The sequence below is a fragment of the Capricornis sumatraensis genome, chromosome 4, assembly GCF_032405125.1.
Source record: "Capricornis sumatraensis isolate serow.1 chromosome 4, serow.2, whole genome shotgun sequence".
NCBI lineage: Eukaryota > Metazoa > Chordata > Mammalia > Artiodactyla > Bovidae > Capricornis > Capricornis sumatraensis.
The window spans coordinates 151,295,992-151,313,283 of record NC_091072.1 but is presented as its reverse complement, the minus strand read 5'-3'; the positions used below and the strand labels follow the sequence as shown (position 1 = coordinate 151,313,283).

The 17,292-nt window shown below is 40.8% G+C and overlaps 1 protein-coding gene across 1 annotated transcript in view; it reads left to right on the top strand.

The window, feature by feature from the left end:
* The window catches only part of KDM5A (lysine demethylase 5A), a 63,469-nt gene that overhangs the window by 24,848 nt on the left and 21,329 nt on the right, over positions 1-17,292 (top strand). Inside the window, exons 14-21 of the mRNA XM_068969846.1 lie at positions 741-935; positions 3,152-3,333; positions 3,699-3,823; positions 5,931-6,081; positions 7,387-7,501; positions 9,923-10,278; positions 13,374-13,512; positions 16,135-16,314. Coding sequence (XP_068825947.1) covers positions 741-935; positions 3,152-3,333; positions 3,699-3,823; positions 5,931-6,081; positions 7,387-7,501; positions 9,923-10,278; positions 13,374-13,512; positions 16,135-16,314 — 1,443 coding nt within the window. The remainder of the gene's footprint in view (positions 1-740; positions 936-3,151; positions 3,334-3,698; positions 3,824-5,930; positions 6,082-7,386; positions 7,502-9,922; positions 10,279-13,373; positions 13,513-16,134; positions 16,315-17,292) is intronic.

The following is a 17,292-nucleotide window of genomic DNA, read 5'->3' as shown; positions in this document are numbered from 1 at the left end:
ATTGGAGAGAGAGAAAGAGTTTGTGTAGTGTAGCTAGTATCAGTTTTATTTAAAGCGTGTTAGATTTTTTAGAAGTTATCTTAGAGAGTGTATCTGTTGGCTTATGAAAAGTGATCATTTAGTAATTTATTTCGTGTAGGAAAATTAAAGTACATAATCTCATGATTGCACTTCGGATTTTTTCTAGGCCAGACTGGTAGTTTTAAAAATAATTTCTAGATGCTAACATCTAAATAGTCCTTATAAAAAAAATAGTCCTTGTGAACTAGTGCTTTTTCCTTCCCTTCCCTTCCATTTTCCCTCCTTTGTAGTAGCGTCTGGTTTTCTTGTTTTGTTTTGTGGAAACATCAATGTTGAATATGTCCAATTATATCTTTATAGCTTGGTAATTTTCTTTCTTTTCCTGTAAGGTCAGTCCCATGTGACAGGTGTAAGAGTTCTGCCTCATTTATGTGTCAAGAAACTCATGCTTGAGGTGCATAACTGCATAATGATTGGAAGTCAGCCACTTAGGCTCGAAGCTCAGCATTGGGAATTGGGGGTTTTCTTTGGGAAGCCCTTTGTGAAATTCTTGCTGGGCGATAAAGTTTTAATATTTACAGTTACCTCTTACATTCAAATGGACGTTCTTGTTCTGTGTTGTTTATAAGAAAAAAAGAGGATTTGGGGTAAGCAGTGGTTCTGTTCTGGAATGTGTTATAAGCAAGTACTTTAATTTGAGAATCTTGTCTTGTTTTCAGTTGCCCATTGGACGTCAGTGTGTGAGTCACTACCGCCGGCTGAGGCGCCATTGTGTCTTCTCCCATGAGGAGCTCATCTTCAAGATGGCGGCAGATCCGGAATGCTTAGACGTGGGGTTGGCTGCCATGGTGTGCAAGGAGTTGACGCTCCTGACTGAGGAGGAGACACGGTTAAGAGAATCTGTGATGCAGATGGTGAGTTTGCTGATTACACTGCTAACGGAAAACACTAAAAATTGAACCTGTGATGGAAAGAATCCATTTTCATCTTCAATCCCTCTAGAAGTTGAACACAGAAATGGCTAGTTTGGAGATTTCATACCTTTGTTTCTGCCATTTTGGTTTAAGTTGAAGTTTTAGGAATCTTGATGTCAGCATCTCCAGATTTTTAAAATGCAGTCCTGTCAGGTAGAATTTCTTAGGTATATATTTTTAAAATTTTCCTAGGTATAGTGTTTCTTTAAGTGAGAAAAATCAAGTTCTCTCAGCTTTGTAATTAAACAAAAGTTGTGTTTCTGGTGATTGCAGATTGTCCGAGTTAATCAATCTGTCTTTCCCGCCAATCTGAGTTTTTTGTGAATATAAGAAGCACTGAATAACCCAGTGTTGGGATTTTGAATGCTTCAAATAAACTAAACATCATATTGAAATGGAAACTAAATATATGTTTTCAGCCTGTCTTAGCCCATTTTTCCTAATCCTCCCTACGTAGCTAGCCTCACTGGCTGTGTACCATGCTCCCTCCTTCTCTGTGTAGCCCACTTTATTTCCCATGATACACGATTCCTTGTGGGATCTTAGTTCCCGGACCAGGGATCGAATCCGTGTTCCTGTATTGGTAGGTGGATTCTTAACCACTAGATCACTATGGAGGTCCCTTAGTGGAATTCTTTACTATAAAACTTGCTTGGATCCTTTAATGTGCTGGTATTTGTTAATTTCCAGTTGGAAGAGGTATGATGCATAGCATTTATCTCCCCCTAAGTTTCCTTGTTTTTTTGTGGAATACCTTCTAGGGTTAGTGGTCCTTGCAGTATGCTTTGGGAAGAGGTGTAGAATTTCTTGAAGCAGCCAGGATTAGTCAGATGATGTATAGCATTCCCTGTTTGCCAGCTGTTAACGTAAGAAACACCTGCAGTGCATTTTAGAACCGTTTTTGTATTAAAGAAACTTTTAAAGAAAATACGAAGTGCTTCTATGAGAAAATGAAAAGATAGGAGAGTTCAGCCAGGAGAGATCTAGATAAGAAGAAAATATTGAAAGAATTGGGTTGTGTCTGCCAGTGAATAAATTATTAGATCACTACCTTGTTTAAGTGGAGAAAAAAAAGAAGATTGCTCTCATAGTGGAATTGCTTTGTAAACACCATGCTCAGGTAAGTAGAAACTGTAAAGGGGACCCCCTTATTTATCAAATGGAAGCCTTTGTAAATGCACTTCAGGTGCCCTTTCTTAAAGTGGCATGCCGAATTTGATGAGCTTTCTTTTTTCCAGTTTTAATATTTTTTTAAATTAAAGTCAAGTTGATTTATAATGTTTTAATTTCTGCTGTATAGCAGAGTAATTCAGTCACATATACATTCTTAATGTTCTTTTCCATTATGGTTTATCATAAGATATTGAATATAGTTTTTTGTGATATATATAATAGGGCTTTGTTGTTTATATGCAAAAGGTTAGCTTCTTTTTGATGCCTTGTTGAAATAGATTATACTTTGATTTTCATAGTTTAAGTAATTTTACATCTCTTTATCCTTGCATGTGTTTGTACCTATCTGTTATTTTCAGACTATTAAAATTTTTAGTTCAGGGGTATATTTTCCCTGGGGACAGTGCTTTTTGATTTATCTCTTTTATGTTAAATAGAAAAAAAAAACCACATAAAACATATAGAACTTCATGAATTATTCTATGGCAACCGTTGTTGTCATCACCATATGGTCAAGAAATAGAACTTTATCAGCTAGCCAGTATTTTGTAATAACTATAGGGTATAACCTTTCAAAATTGTATATTAAAAAAGGTTTTTAGGGCAAAATATGTTATAAAAATAATACTAGCAGATAAAAAAGTCTTGGCTTACTGTGCCCAAGAAAACCCTTATCAGCCATCTTCAAAGTACCTCCCAATTACTGCTTCCTGTCCTTCCTTCAACAAATGACTTTTAACCTCTTTGTAGTAAGCATTTCCTGCATTTTAAGACGTTTTTATCAGTCACATGTGCATTCTTAGATACTAAGGTTTAGTCTTGTTCATAAAAAATTAGCAGTGTTTTTAGAAAATATTTTGAGGATGTGCCATCGTATCTCCCGTGTTTATGTCGTCAGAGTAGTAAAAAAATTAACAAGTTTAAGTTCTCTGATGCTTGTAAGACTGGAAAGACTTGATCAGGTGACATCAGTTGTATTTCAGGGTGTCCTGATGTCGGAGGAAGAGGTGTTTGAGCTTGTGCCTGATGATGAGCGGCAGTGTTCAGCCTGCAGGACCACCTGTTTCCTCTCTGCTCTCACATGCTCCTGTAATCCTGAACGGCTCGTGTGTCTCTACCATCCGACTGATCTGTGCCCCTGCCCCATGCAGAAAAAATGTCTTAGGTATCCACACGTTTCTCGTAAGGCTTCCATTACAGTCTTTTTAAAAATTGTTAATACTCTTGTTCGTAATGCCCTTCCTTGTGTTTGTTCTGGTTACCTCTTACCCGTCCACCTCCTTTCTTGAGGGTCAGCCCATTAAAGTTGGCCCTGAACTTACTGAGTACAATGAGTTGCTTTATCAAGTTGATGGGACACATTCCTTGCCTCTCTCTGAATTAAAGCTCTGTGAGCTGCTTAGGCTCTTCTCTTTATGTGTACCTGGCCATGGTACTTCCCTTAAGGTGATTCTGTTTCAGTGTTAATTTATTTTCAAATTATTGTTGGGTTTTGAAAGTTTTTATTTTTGTATGTGATCTTCTTTTTAGATATCGCTACCCATTGGAGGACCTCCCTTCTCTGCTCTATGGTGTGAAGGTCAGGGCACAGTCCTATGACACGTGGGTCAGTCGTGTTACAGAAGCATTATCTGCCAACTTCAGTCACAAGAAAGGTTAAGTTTCTTCCTTTTTTAAGCAGACACTGAAATGGTTTTCACTTTGAAAGAGATCTTGTTTTGTTTCATGTGTTTTTCCTCCATTAAGGAAAAGTCTTAGGCTTCGTAAGAGATTTGAGACCAATGAGTTGGTTGACTATAGACTTAATTTCCTGTTTGAGAATCTTTCGTTAAGTGATAAAGTTGATATAAAATGAGACAGATTGCTAATAGCAGATGTATCATATATTTTGGGGAACCGTTGTTACAAGTAGACTCACATTAATGGCTTACTGAGCAATTCTTTTTTCAAGAAAATTAGAGTTACCAAGGGAACATTTCATGCAAAGATGGGCACAATAAAGGACACAAATGGTATGGACCTAACAGAAGCAGAAGATATTAATAGGTGGCAAGAATACACAAGAAATATACAAAAAAGATTTTCACAACCCAGATAATCACAATGGTGTGATCACTCACCTGGAGCCAGACATCCTGGAATGCGAAATGAAGTGGGCCTTAGGAAGCATCACTACGAACAAAGCTAGTGGAGGTGATGGAATTCCAGTTGAGCTGTTTCAAATCCTAAAAGATGATGCTATTGAAAGTGCTGCACTCAATATGCCAGCAAATTTGGAAAACTCAGCAGTGGCCACAGGTCTTGAAAAGGTCAGTTTTCATTCCAATGCCAAAGAATGCTCAAACTACCACACAGTTGCACTCATCTCACACACTAGTAAAGAAATGCTCAATTTTCTCCAAGCCAGGCTTCAACAGGATGTGAACTGAGAACTTCCAGATGTTCAAGCTGGATTTAGAAAAGGCAGAGGAACCAGAGATCAAATTGCCAACATCAATTGGGTCATCAAAAAAGAGTTCCAGAAAAACATCTACTTCAGTTTCATTGACTGTGCCAAAGCCTTTTACTGTGTGGATCACAACAAACTGTGGAAAATTCTTAGAGCTGGGAATACCAGACCACCTGACCTGCCTCCTGAGAAATCTGTGTACAGGTCAAGAAGCAACAGTTAAAACTGGATGTAGGACAACAGACTGGTTCCAAATCGGGAAAGGAGTACTTCAAGGCTGTATATTGTCACACTGCTTATTTAACTTATATGCAGAGTACATCATGAGCAACGCTGGACTAGATGAAGCACAAGTTAGAATCAAGATTGCTGGGAGAAACATCAATAACCACAGATATGCAGATGACACCACACTTATGGCAAAAAGCAAAGAACTAAAGAGCCTTTTGATGAAAGTGAAAAGAGAGTGAAAATGTTGGCTTGAAAACTAAGATCAGATCGTTCAGAAAACTAAGATCATGGCATCTGGTCCCATCACTTCATGGCAAATAGATGGGGAAACAGTGGAAATAGTGACAGACTTTATGGTTTTAGGCTCCAAAATCAAATTGCAGATGGTGACTGCCGCCATGAAATTAAAAGACGCTTGCTTCTTGGAAGAAAAGCTATGACCAACTTAGACAGCATATTAAAAAGCAGAGACGTTACCTTGCCAAAAAGGTCGTCTAGTCAAGGCTACGGTTTTTCCAATAGTCGTGTATGGATGTGAGAGTTGGACTATAAAGAAAGAATTGATGCTTTTGAACTGTGGTGTTGGAGAAGACTCTTGAGAGTCCCTTGGGACTACAAGGAGATCCAATCAGTGCATCCTAAAGGAAATCAGTCCTGAATATTCATTTGAAGGACTGATGCTGAAGCTGAAACTCCAGTGCTTTGGCCACGTGATGCGAAGAACTGACTCATTTGAAAAGACCCTGATGCTGGGAAAGATTGACGGCAGGAGAAGAAGGGGATGACAGAAGATGAGATGGTCGGATGGCATCACCGACTCAATGGACATGAGCTTGAGTAAACTCCGGGAGTTGGTGATGGACAGAGAGGCCTGGTGTGCTGCAGTTCATGAAGTTGCAAAGAGTCACACATGACTGAGTGACTGAACTGAACTGAGAAATTCTCAGAATTAGGAACAAGCCACCTGGTATAAGCTTCAGTTGTATTGGCAGGATTTTAACAGCTTTAGTGTTTTTGCTAATTGGTTGGTGATTGGCTTTTTATTTTCTGTGGTGATAGTGTATGGCTCTCTGTTTTTACAGATTTGATTGAGTTACGAGTAATGTTGGAGGATGCTGAGGATAGGAAATACCCAGAGAATGATCTCTTTCGAAAACTTAAGGATGCTGTAAAAGAAGCTGAGACGTGTGCTTCTGTGGCTCAGCTGCTTCTGAGCAAAAAGCAGAAACACAGGTAAGACTGAGAAGAATTTCTCTAGTGGTTTTCTGTTTTGTTTTGACCAGAGTAATGACAGAGTCTTAATTGTCTGTGAGGCTGTGTTACCCTTCCCAAGTAATGCCCAGCCTTGTCTGCTGCTGCGCGCGCTTCTCTTGCTCTGCCTGCACTACGCACCCTGTTGTCATCATCACTGTGCTGCCCCTGCCCTTCCCCCTCCCCGTGCTCCCCCTGCCCTTCCCCCTCACCGTGCTCCCCCTGCCCTTCCCCCTCACTGTGTCCTCTGCTTAGGGCTTTCGTGTTTGCTCCTGGCCCTCCTTGGGGCTATGTTCCCGGATACCCAGCTGGCTCACTGCCTTGCTTCTTCCAAGTCTTTTTTAGACATCATATTCTTGGAGAGGCCTTCTCGGACAACCTTGTAAAATTGCAGCCTTTTTATTCTTCCTTCCTGCTTTGTTTTTCTCCTGGTAGACGAATCTACTTACTGCCTTATCTCCTCCTTCTTTTCCTACCCCACTGGAAGATAACGCTAGAGTAGAATGTGGGATTTTCATCCTTCTCATTGCTGTGCTTTGAAGCATGCCTGGCACACAGTAGGTGTGTAATAGTGTTTGTAAATAGATGATACTGCAGGCTGAAGGCAGGTGGCAGCAGAGAGTGACCTGGGTGCAGGGGAGGCTGTTAAGGAGCATGGCAGTATATGCCTTGGATTTCACATAATTCACGTTTCATTTTCTGTGGCAGTGTTTCATTCTAACACATTCCTTGTGTCTGAACAATTTTTTCTATAGCAGTTCACATTGGGTTTTTAATTACTTGGTACATTTTTTAATCTTTTGTTTTATGAGAGATCAATCATCAGTCAGGACTCTGCACCTGTCACTGGGTCTCTTACCCCTGCCTCCCCACCTTGGAGAATCTGGCCAAAGCTTAGAGACCCTTTTCTTAGAAAAGTGTATGTACATACATAATCTGGAGTCAGTTTCACAGGGTTTATTATCTCCTAAGCTGGGTTAAAGGCCTTTGTTCTACATCTTAAGTTCCCTGAATGGAGGATTTAGTTTTATCAGTGAACTTAACATTTTACTGTGAGAATTTATTAAATGTTTGAAATGTTTAATACTTGTAAGGTTGGAAGAACTGTAATTTAGAGTGTTGAATCTTTGAGCCATTAACTGAAGAGCTAAGAATCTCATTTGAAAATGAAATCCCTCAGACACTTGTATTTTGGGATTTCTTGGGTTAGAATTCTGAAGAGACTAGAAACCCCCTTAATGCTGGAGTGACTGAATTTTCTTACTTACGTCTCAACATTGACACCAGGCAGAGCCCAGACGGTGGGAGGACGCGGACCAAACTGACGGTTGAAGAGTTGAAGGCCTTTGTCCAGCAGCTCTTCAGTCTTCCGTGCGTCATCAGCCAAGCTCGACAAGTAAAGGTGGAGTATCGCGTTCTTTTTGGGGTAAAAAAAATAGTGTGTCTTGATTCGTTTTTTTGTTCTGTATGTTTCTCTTCTCAAATAAGTGCTGCTGTTTAAGGTTTTTCAGTAGGTAGTAAGAACTCTCTTGGTTTCATTCTTAGTCTTTAATTCCTCCTTTAAAAATCTGGAACTAAGGCTAGTTTAGAGATATTTTTTTCTCTGTTACTTTTAGGCCAGAACCTCCATTTAACGTAGATGTAATTGAAATGGGAAAACATTAGTTAAAGGAATCAATGTATCAGTGAATTACTAGCCCATGAACTTTTGAAAATGCAGGGCTCTGAAATTACCAGGGCCATCATGGCTTAATGAATATGTAAAATCTCAGAAGTGTCTCTCAGATACATTAATCTGCATAGTTAACTTTTGATAAGTTGTGGTGTCTTTTTGTAATTTGGCCAGGGCTGGGTAACTAAAATGGTTTTTGTCAAGGTTATCGACAGTGAAATCAACGTCAGTTGTATTGTCTGAACCCTGTGCTGTAAGAGTGTTCTGATTATTGACCATGCTTTCCTTCTTGAGAGATTTTCTTTTCTAAACATCTGACACCACACTGTGCTTTCTCAGATTCACGATTTACAGTTCCTTCCTCTTTAGGGAGGCTGTTTTCTCCTCAGCTTGGCTTCTGGGTTGGAGTACATTGGGAGTCTTGGCCCTTTGTTCTCGTGGTCCTGATGTCTTCTTGGTGACATTAAATATCACCTGTATCCAGTTGATGCCCAGCTCTGACTGCCTTTCTTCTTTGCTGCAGACTCGTCTATCCAGTTGTAGCCACTCTATTTGCCTGTGGTGGGCTGAATGGCATTTTAGATGAGATGAATCAAAACCCTTAATTGCCTTATTCCCCTTATATACCACATTCAGTTTCAAAACTAGTGCTGCTGTTATATTGCCTCTAAAATGTCTTCCAGAGTCGACTGCTAGTCATCATCTCCATCACTTAAATTATGCCCTAAACTGTGGGACTCTGCCCCTTAGATTACTGCAGCAGCTCCTTAACTGGTCTCTCTTCTTTTACTCTTGTTCCCAACAGTTCATTTTTCATGCAGTAACCAGAGTGATTATGTAAAATAGAAATCAAGTCATATCACTTCCCCATGGTTAAGATCCTCTCGTGGTTCCCCAAAGCCATCAGAATAAAATGCGAAGTGATTGTAATTAATCTACACGGCACTGTGTAATCTGACCTCTGCTTATTCCTTAACCACTTTTCTTCCATATCCACTTTGCTATCCATCATCCACTTTGGACCAAGACACAAGCTCATTCCTCTTTAAAAGCTTTTGCAGTTATTATTTGCCCTTCCTGAATTAGTGTTCCTCCTGTACCTCCTCATTGTCATTTTGGTTGTTACCATCGTTGTGAAGTAATATGCTCCCCCCTGCCACCTCATCACCTCTGATCACTTTTGTATTGAATTGCCCTGTTTTACTTTCATAGCACTGAAAACTAACTGAAGCATTATATTCATGTCTTCAGTATCTGGCCACTTATATTAAAACATGTGTTCCTTGAGGACAAGGATGTTGTACTTTTTGTTTAATGCTATGTGCCTAGACTAGTCCCTGTAACTAACTCAGCAGTCACAAAATATTTTTGAGTGACCAGTTCAGTTGCTCAGTCATGACTGACTCTTTATAACCCCATGGACAGCAGCACGCCAGGCCTCCCTCTCCATCACCAACTCCCAGGGTTTACTCAAACTCATGTCCATTGAGTCGGTGATGCCGTCCAACCATCTCATCCTCTGTCGTCCCCTTCTCCTCCTGCCTTCAGTCTTTCCTGGCATCAGGGTCTTTTCAAATGAGTCAGCTCTTCGCATCATGTGGCCAAAGTATTGGAGTTTCTGCTTCAACATCAGTCCTTCCAATGAATATTCAGGACTGATTTCCTTAGGATGGACTGGTTGTATCTCCTTGCAGTCCAAGGGACTCTCAAGAGTCTTCTCCAACATCACGGTTCAAAAGCATCAATTCTTTCTTCATGGTCCAACTCTCACATTCATACATGACTACTGGAAAAACCGTAGCCTTGACTAAACAGACCTTTGTTGGCAAAGTGATGTCTCTGCTGTTTAATGTACTCTCTAGGTTGGTCATAACTTTCCTTCCAAGGAGTAAGCGTTTTTCAGTTTCATGGCTGCAGGCACCGTCTGCAGTGATTTTGGAGCCCCCAAAAATAAAGTGACTTAATCATATTGAAAAGGGGTGTGTAAGTAATTACAGAGAAGCATATTTATGTCTTTATCATATGTCTGTTTGGTGCTATGATAGTGAGATTATTAAATAGTCTAGAATTTGGTAGTTTGCCAGAACCATATGTATTCCATACTCATTTTGTATCTTCTAAGTTTGTTCTTTATTCCTTTGACCTTTTCAGAATTTGCTTGATGACGTGGAGGAGTTTCATGAGCGTGCTCAGGAGGCCATGATGGACGAGACCCCAGACTCGTCCAAACTCCAGATGTTGATCGATATGGGCTCCAGTCTGTATGTGGAGCTCCCGGAGTTAGCTCGACTAAAGCAAGAGCTTCAGCAAGCTCGCTGGTTGGATGAAGTAAGACTGACACTGTCAGACCCTCAGCAGGTCACCTTGGATGTCATGAAGAAGTTGATAGACTCTGGGGTCGGCTTGGCACCCCACCATGCTGTGGAGAAAGCGATGGCTGAGCTTCAGGAGCTCCTCACAGTCTCTGAGCGATGGGAAGAGAAGGCCAAGGTCTGCCTACAGGCAAGGTGAACACATCTATTGGTGACTGTCCCCTCTTTAAGATGTAGGTTAGAAAGTAGAGAGTGGGGAGGAACATAAAGGTCTGTTGAGCTGAATGTCTTGTGCCTTCCCCAAGTGGTCACTAGGTTATCAAGTGGGTCTGTATAGGGACAGTTTCAAATCTTGTGAGCACACTGTGTGCAGAGTCCTTTGTTAAGTACTTTAGTAAGTGATACAAAGTAGTGTTTTGTTTACAGCCTCACCATTACTGCTGCTCTAGTTAGGAGCTAAGACATACAAAGCTCTGCTACAGTATGTTGTTAACTGAGAGGAACAGAAAAATGCTAGAATCAGAGGGGGAAAGGTCAGTGTAGCTTGGAGGATTAGAAGAGACTCTTGAGAGAAAGAGGAGAATGTAAGTTAAGCCTTGAAGAATGACTGGGATTGAAATGGGAGGGGAGGTAAGAGACATGTCCTAAGATCAGCTTAAGGAATGTGTCAGTGTGTGCCCAGGTGACAGAAGCTGAGTGGTGTTTATTTTACCCCAGCAGGGGATTCATGCGGGGAAGTAGAGAGAGATGAGAGTCAGGCAGGAGAATGGGAGGCGTTAGCATCAGCACCCAATAGACTTGTGAGATTGAAGTCAGGTGTCCGTCAGTTTGACTTCCATGTTCTGTATGAAAGTATTTCTTCACCAAAGATTAATATTAATATAATTTCCTTCGTGAGGATGAGGAAATTGGGATGCTTACAGAGATCACATAGTTGTTAAATAATACAGCTCAAATTTAAAGCTTTTTCTACTTCATTCCAAAGTTTCCATGTGCTTAATTACTTTGCCCGTCACTTATTTTGGATTCGTTTGATAGGAAAGGCAGTTCTAAAATTGGCCAACAATGAATGAAAAGTGAAAGTGTTAGTCATTCACTCCTGTCTGACTCTTTGAGATCCCAAGGACTGTATGTAGCCTGCCAGGCTTCTCTGCCCATGGGATTCTCCTGGCAAGCATACTGGAGTGGGTTGCCATTTCCTTCTCCAGGGGATCTTCCAGAGTTTCAGCAAATTAGTGTCATGAAGAAAATGAAGTTGGTAGAGAGGACTGAGGGAGTCAGTTTTCCAGCTCCTGTCAAAGCTCTTCTGAAATGCACCCTTAACATTCTGCATCCTAAGCGCTGGTTGGCTGCTGACTGCTCCTTTCCAGATATCCTCCTCCTGATTTTGGCCTCTCTGCCTCTTTTAGAGTGCTTTCCCTAGAATTCTGACCTAGGCCGCTTTTCTGCTCACTTTGTACCCTTTCTTGGAAATTTCATCTCACTTCTTGTCTCCGTTTACCATCTTTGTGCAGACTAACTCCAAATCCTCATCTAGAACACAAGTTTGTTTTTTTACCTGTAGCTATCATCTGCTTGTTAAGTAATTCCAGAGGATGTCCTGTAGGTGCCTCAGACTCCCCGTATTCAAAATAACCTTCATCCACTGCTTCCCGTGTTCTCGTCCTTTGTTCCTGTTTTCTTTGAATTAAACCCTCTTTCACTCATTTGAACAAGCCAGAACTCTGGAAATTAGTGTTGGCCCTGCCCTCCCATTTCCTTCCCCTCAGACTCAGCTCCCGAGTCCTGCTGATGCTGTTTCTTTAGTGTTTTTCTCTTTGATTCTTTTTCTTTGGGCTGTTGTTACAGCTGACTTAGCACACAGCACCAGGTTCTGTCTATAATCTCAACCCTCTGTCATCCATTCTTCACAGTGAAATTAGTATCTTCCTAAAGTGCAGAAGTGACAGTTTGACTTCGCTGCTTAAAGCCCATCACTGTTTCCCAATCCCCTTAGGGTGAAGTTCAGATTTCCTCAACCTGACTTTTTGTAATCTAGGCCCTTGCTTAAATACCTACCATGACCCCTTGCCATTCTTTTTCTTGTGTTCTGTGTTCCAGACATAATGACCCCCGCTCTCCACACCAACCCTGGGGAACACCTTTCCCCTCTGTCCACCTACGTTGGTGTACCTCCACCACCCGTCCCCTGGCCTGGTCCTGGCATTCCTGACTAGTTCCTATTCAGAAAGGAGAAGCCAGCTTAGAAGTCACTTCTAGGAAGCCTTCCTTACTGCCAAGTCAACCAAGTCCCCCTACTGTATATTCTGACAGCATCTTCCTTTTCCTTTATTATTGTAATTATGGTGTATTGTAATGTTTTATTGATAATCACCTCCCCCAAGATTAAAAGGTTTTATGAAGGCAAGGACTATGTCATCTTGTGCATTAATCATCCCAAGGACATAGCCCAGTGCTTGGTACATAGTAGGGATCATGGGTGCTCAAACTGTTCCCACTCTCAGTAATTTCCCATTGCTCACATAGACCTTAATTCACAGCCCTGAAGACCTCTTAATCTCCATCTTTCTTTTCTGCCAGATTCCCCTCCTTCTTGCTGTTACTCCCACCCCGCCTCCCGTTCTCACTATCCCTCATCTTAAACTTGGTTTTAACATCCTCAAGTTTTCTCCACATCTTTGTTCATTAAATTCCTGATGTTTTTCCTTTAATCCTTTACACGACCAAATCACACTTATTTAAGGCCTAGTTCAGAACCCTTCTCAGCTCTCCCAGGTCAGATTAATCACTATTTCCCTAGTAGTGAACCCACAATCATTTGTTCTTAGTACAAGTATATTTCTTAGGATAAGGTCTGTATTTCGGTCATCTTTGTGTAGCAAGGTGTTTAGTGCTTATAGTTGAATTAAATGTCAACATCAGTGGATTTCTAGACCACTGCTTCCTACATTGCTGTCTCTCAGGCATCTCTGACAGTTTCAGATCCTGTGGAAACTGATATACAGGTAGTTCAGTGTGGGAAAGAGCACGGGATCCGACACTGATTCTGAGTCAGTGCTTCATGTGTGCCATTTACTCCATTAAATGACTTTGAGGAAGTAATTGATCCTGAGTTAAACTTACCTGTGAAATGGAAATGAAGGTAATAGCTGTTTGCCTCTCTCACAGGCTTATGGTGAGAATTAAGTGAAGTCGCATGTATGAAAGTTCTTTTACATGTTGTGTTATTTAAGTGTTGGTAGTAGTTTGACTTATCCTTATGCGTCCTCCCTGTTTTTATGTTTATCAAGGCCTCGGCATAGTGTGGCGAGTTTAGAAAGCATCGTGAATGAAGCTAAGAGCATTCCAGCCTTTCTGCCCAATGTGTTGTCCCTGAAAGAAGCCTTACAGAAGGCCCGAGAGTGGACAACTAAAGTGGAAGCTATTCAGGTAAAGAACCTCTTGAGCTGTCCACCGTTCAGGGAATGCTGTCTCACACTTGAATCCTTGAAGCCTTTAATTCTGTACTGAAATAATTGTGTACTTGAAATTCACTTGTTCTTTCATCTGATTTTTGTTTTTAAACATGTATTACCTATTTAAACATTACTTGTTTCTATTGACTTCTTGCTATGAGAGATGACAGAATTAGCCATTTAATTAATGCTTAGCAGTAGGGAGTTTATTTCCTGCTATATTTGACTCTCTTGCCATGTACATGGGTTACTTTTTTAAATGGAAGTATAGTTAATTTACAGTGTTGTGCTTATTTTAAGTGTACTGCAAAGTGGTTCAGTTTTTTTTATATATATATAATATTTTTCAGATTCTTTTCTATTATAGGTTGCTACAAGATATAGTTCCCTGTGCTGTACAGTAGGCCCTTATTTACCTATTTTGTATATATATAGTGTGTACTTTTTTAAAAATTGTTAATTTTTTGCTGTCATGGGTCTTTGTTGCTTTGCGCGGGCTTTCTCTGGTTGCAGCAAGCGGGGGCTGCTCTTTCTGCTGTGCTTGGGCTTTTCATTGCAGTGGCTTCTCTTGTTGCAGAGCAAGGACTCTAGGGTGTGTGGACTCAGTAGTTGTGGTGCACGGGCATGTGGAATCCTCCCAGACCAGGGACTGAACCTACGTCCCCTGCATTGGCAGGCAGATTCTTAACCCACTGCACCACCAGGAAAGTACAGGAGTGGGTATATGTTAATCCCAAACTCCTAATTTAGCCCCCACCCCACTGTCCTCTAATTACTTTTGAAACAAGTAGCAGGAAAAGAAAATGAAACTGACATTTACTGAACCCCACAATACTCTTGGGGACTCATCTGGATGTTTGGGAGTAGGAATGGGAGAGAAGGGTGTACAACCTTGGAGCTCAAAGTGGCATATTCTAGTTGAAAAGACATGTATTACACATACGTAACTCAAAACAGTGAACTAAGTGCTGGAGATGAAAGTATGCCTGAATACATAAGGTTCCTTCTGAATGGTCTGCAGAGACCATTCACTGCAGCGTTTACAGTGGTGAATATGTTGTAGGGCTGGACTGAAAGAAAGGAAACCAGCTCTCCCACTAAACAGCTGCTGCCCTTAGAAAGAGGAGGTATCATGGTCTAATGACTTCTGTTTTGCTTTCTTTTCAGTTGAGTTTTTCTGGGACCTGCTTAGTTGCTACTCTTTCTGTTCTGTGTTTTAAAATTACTTGTTTTCATCAGTACTCCCCTGTTTGTTTCATCTTTGACCAATTTCAGGCAGTTATCAGATGACTGATAATCTTTAGTTGGCTATTTATGATTGAAGAACTGAGCTGGCAAGTAGAGGTAGCTGCTGTGGTTTTCCGAGGACTGTTTCTTCCCTTTAGTGGGAGGATGGACTTGGGGGCTCTGAAATAGTGGACATTTTCTGCTGTCCTTCAGGGTACACAGGCTGGAGGAGGCTGTGTCCTGGCCTAGCCAGAAGGTGTTCTGTATGTCTGCTTGGAGAGTCGTACCGTCTGAGGGATCACTCTGGATTGTCGTCTGTGGGCCGCCAACCTGATACTCTGATGTTCTTGCCAGGACCCTGGGATGGATTACTGACTAACTCTTCCATTTCCTGTAATGACTTAATTATTTAATGTCAGTAAATTTAAAGCACTCTTGAGTTTAAAAACTGATCATTTTCATTAAGTGGAAATACTGACACATTGTTAATTAGTAGAATATCCGCTCTTGTCTATAAATGGAGGAGATTGTCAGAACTAAGATACTGCTCTATAGTAGTTGGAAAAATTTTGAAAGACTTTGAAACAGGCAGAAGAGACTACCATGTCCTTTCAGTGGAGTAGTGGATGTTGTTTAGCAAACCACCCGGGTTTATTTGATTCTCTGTGTGCCTTAGACTTTCTTCTACCATGCTCATTACAACTCTGTCAGTTATTTAAAAACAATAGTAATGTGGCTGAATTAGTCTGTAGAAAAACAGATTTCTAAGGAACGAATTATTCTTCACACTGTAGAAAAGGTGATTCCATTGACCTGGATGATATTAAATGCCTGTTTCCATCTATTAGCAAATTCCTTTCCACATTTCTGACTTCCATGGTGGCTCAGACGGTAAAGTATCTGCCTACAATGCAGGATACCCAGGTTCGACCCCTGGGGTCGGGAAGATCCCCTGGAGAAGGAAATGGTAACCCACTCCAGGATTCTTGCCTGGAAAATCTCATGGATGGGGGAGCCTGGTAGCCTGTATTCCATGGGGTCGCGAAGAGTTGGACACAACTGAGCGACTTCACTTTTACTTTTCCTCATTCCTAATTGCATTTGTATGTTTGTTTTTAGATTGTCCTTTGAACTAGTTTTTACATCTTACTGGGTCCCTTGTTAATTCATTTTAAAAAACCTTGGACAACATGAATTTATACAAACATTTTTTAAAGGACATTGGAAGACTGTTAAGAGATACAATTAGGTTTAAAGACTAATAGTTAATGGAAAAGGTTAGCACTAAACTCTTTATAAGATCTAATAGTGTATTGCCAGACTCCATGAGAGATGACAGATTATGTAAGGCTGTACTTCTGTTTCCCAGAGTGGCAGCAATTATGCTTACTTGGAGCAGCTGGAGAGCTTATCTGCTAAAGGCCGCCCTATCCCCGTGCGTCTTGATGCACTGCCCCAGGTGGAGTCTCAAGTGGCAGCAGCTCGGGCCTGGAGAGAACGGACAGGGAGGACCTTTCTCAAGAAGAATTCCAGCCACACGCTGCTACAGGTGAGGAGTGGTTTGTTTTCATGTGCGTGCCCTTCAGTGCCCTCCCCAGAAGTAGGTGACTCATTACCTAAGGTGAGGGTGGTTGTCAGTTTATCTGGTCGTGGTTATACAAGTTCATTCCCACTGGGTGGTATCAAATGTTGGCTAGTAATCTGGAATCTTGAACACACTTACTTCCAGTTCACCTTACACTGTGTCAGCCTGCATCTTATCCCTGTTATCGTGGACTCTTATCACCAAAAGATCTTATTCTCAGAACCACAAATTAAAAAATAATTTTTTACCTTGAAATACAGTTGATTTACAATGTTGTATTAGTTTCTCATGTACAGCAAAGTGGTTCAGTTATACATATATATTTTCTTTTTCAGATTCTTTTCCATTATAGGTTATTACAAGGTATTGAATATAGTTCCCTGTGCTATACAGTAGGGCCTTGTTTATCTATTTTTTATCCAGGTATTGTATATCTGTTAACCACAAACTTCTAATTTATCCCTCTCCCCACCTTTTCCCTTTGGTAACCATGTTTGTTTTCTATGTCTGTGAAGCTGCTTCTGTTTTATTAATAAGTTCATATGTATTTCTATTTTTAGATTCCGCATGTAAGTGATATCATATGATATTTGTTGTTCTGACCTACTTCACTTAGTATGATCATTTCTTGGTCCATCTATATTGCTGCAAATGGCATATTTCATTCTTTTTTTGCAGCTGAGTAGTATTGCATTGTATATATGCACCACATCTGTGTCCATTCCTCTTGTCAGTGGACACTTGGGTTGCTTTCATGTCTTGGTAGTTGTAAATAGTGAGAAGCACAAATTTAAATGCTCATTACCCTTTTCACGTTGAACAGTTTGAACATAGTTAAGAGCATAGACTTTGGAATAAGATTGTTTCATGTTTGACGATGGATTCCTGTTGTTAAGGCTGTGTCTGTGAGCAACTTGTTGGCTTTCTGAACCTGTTCCCCTT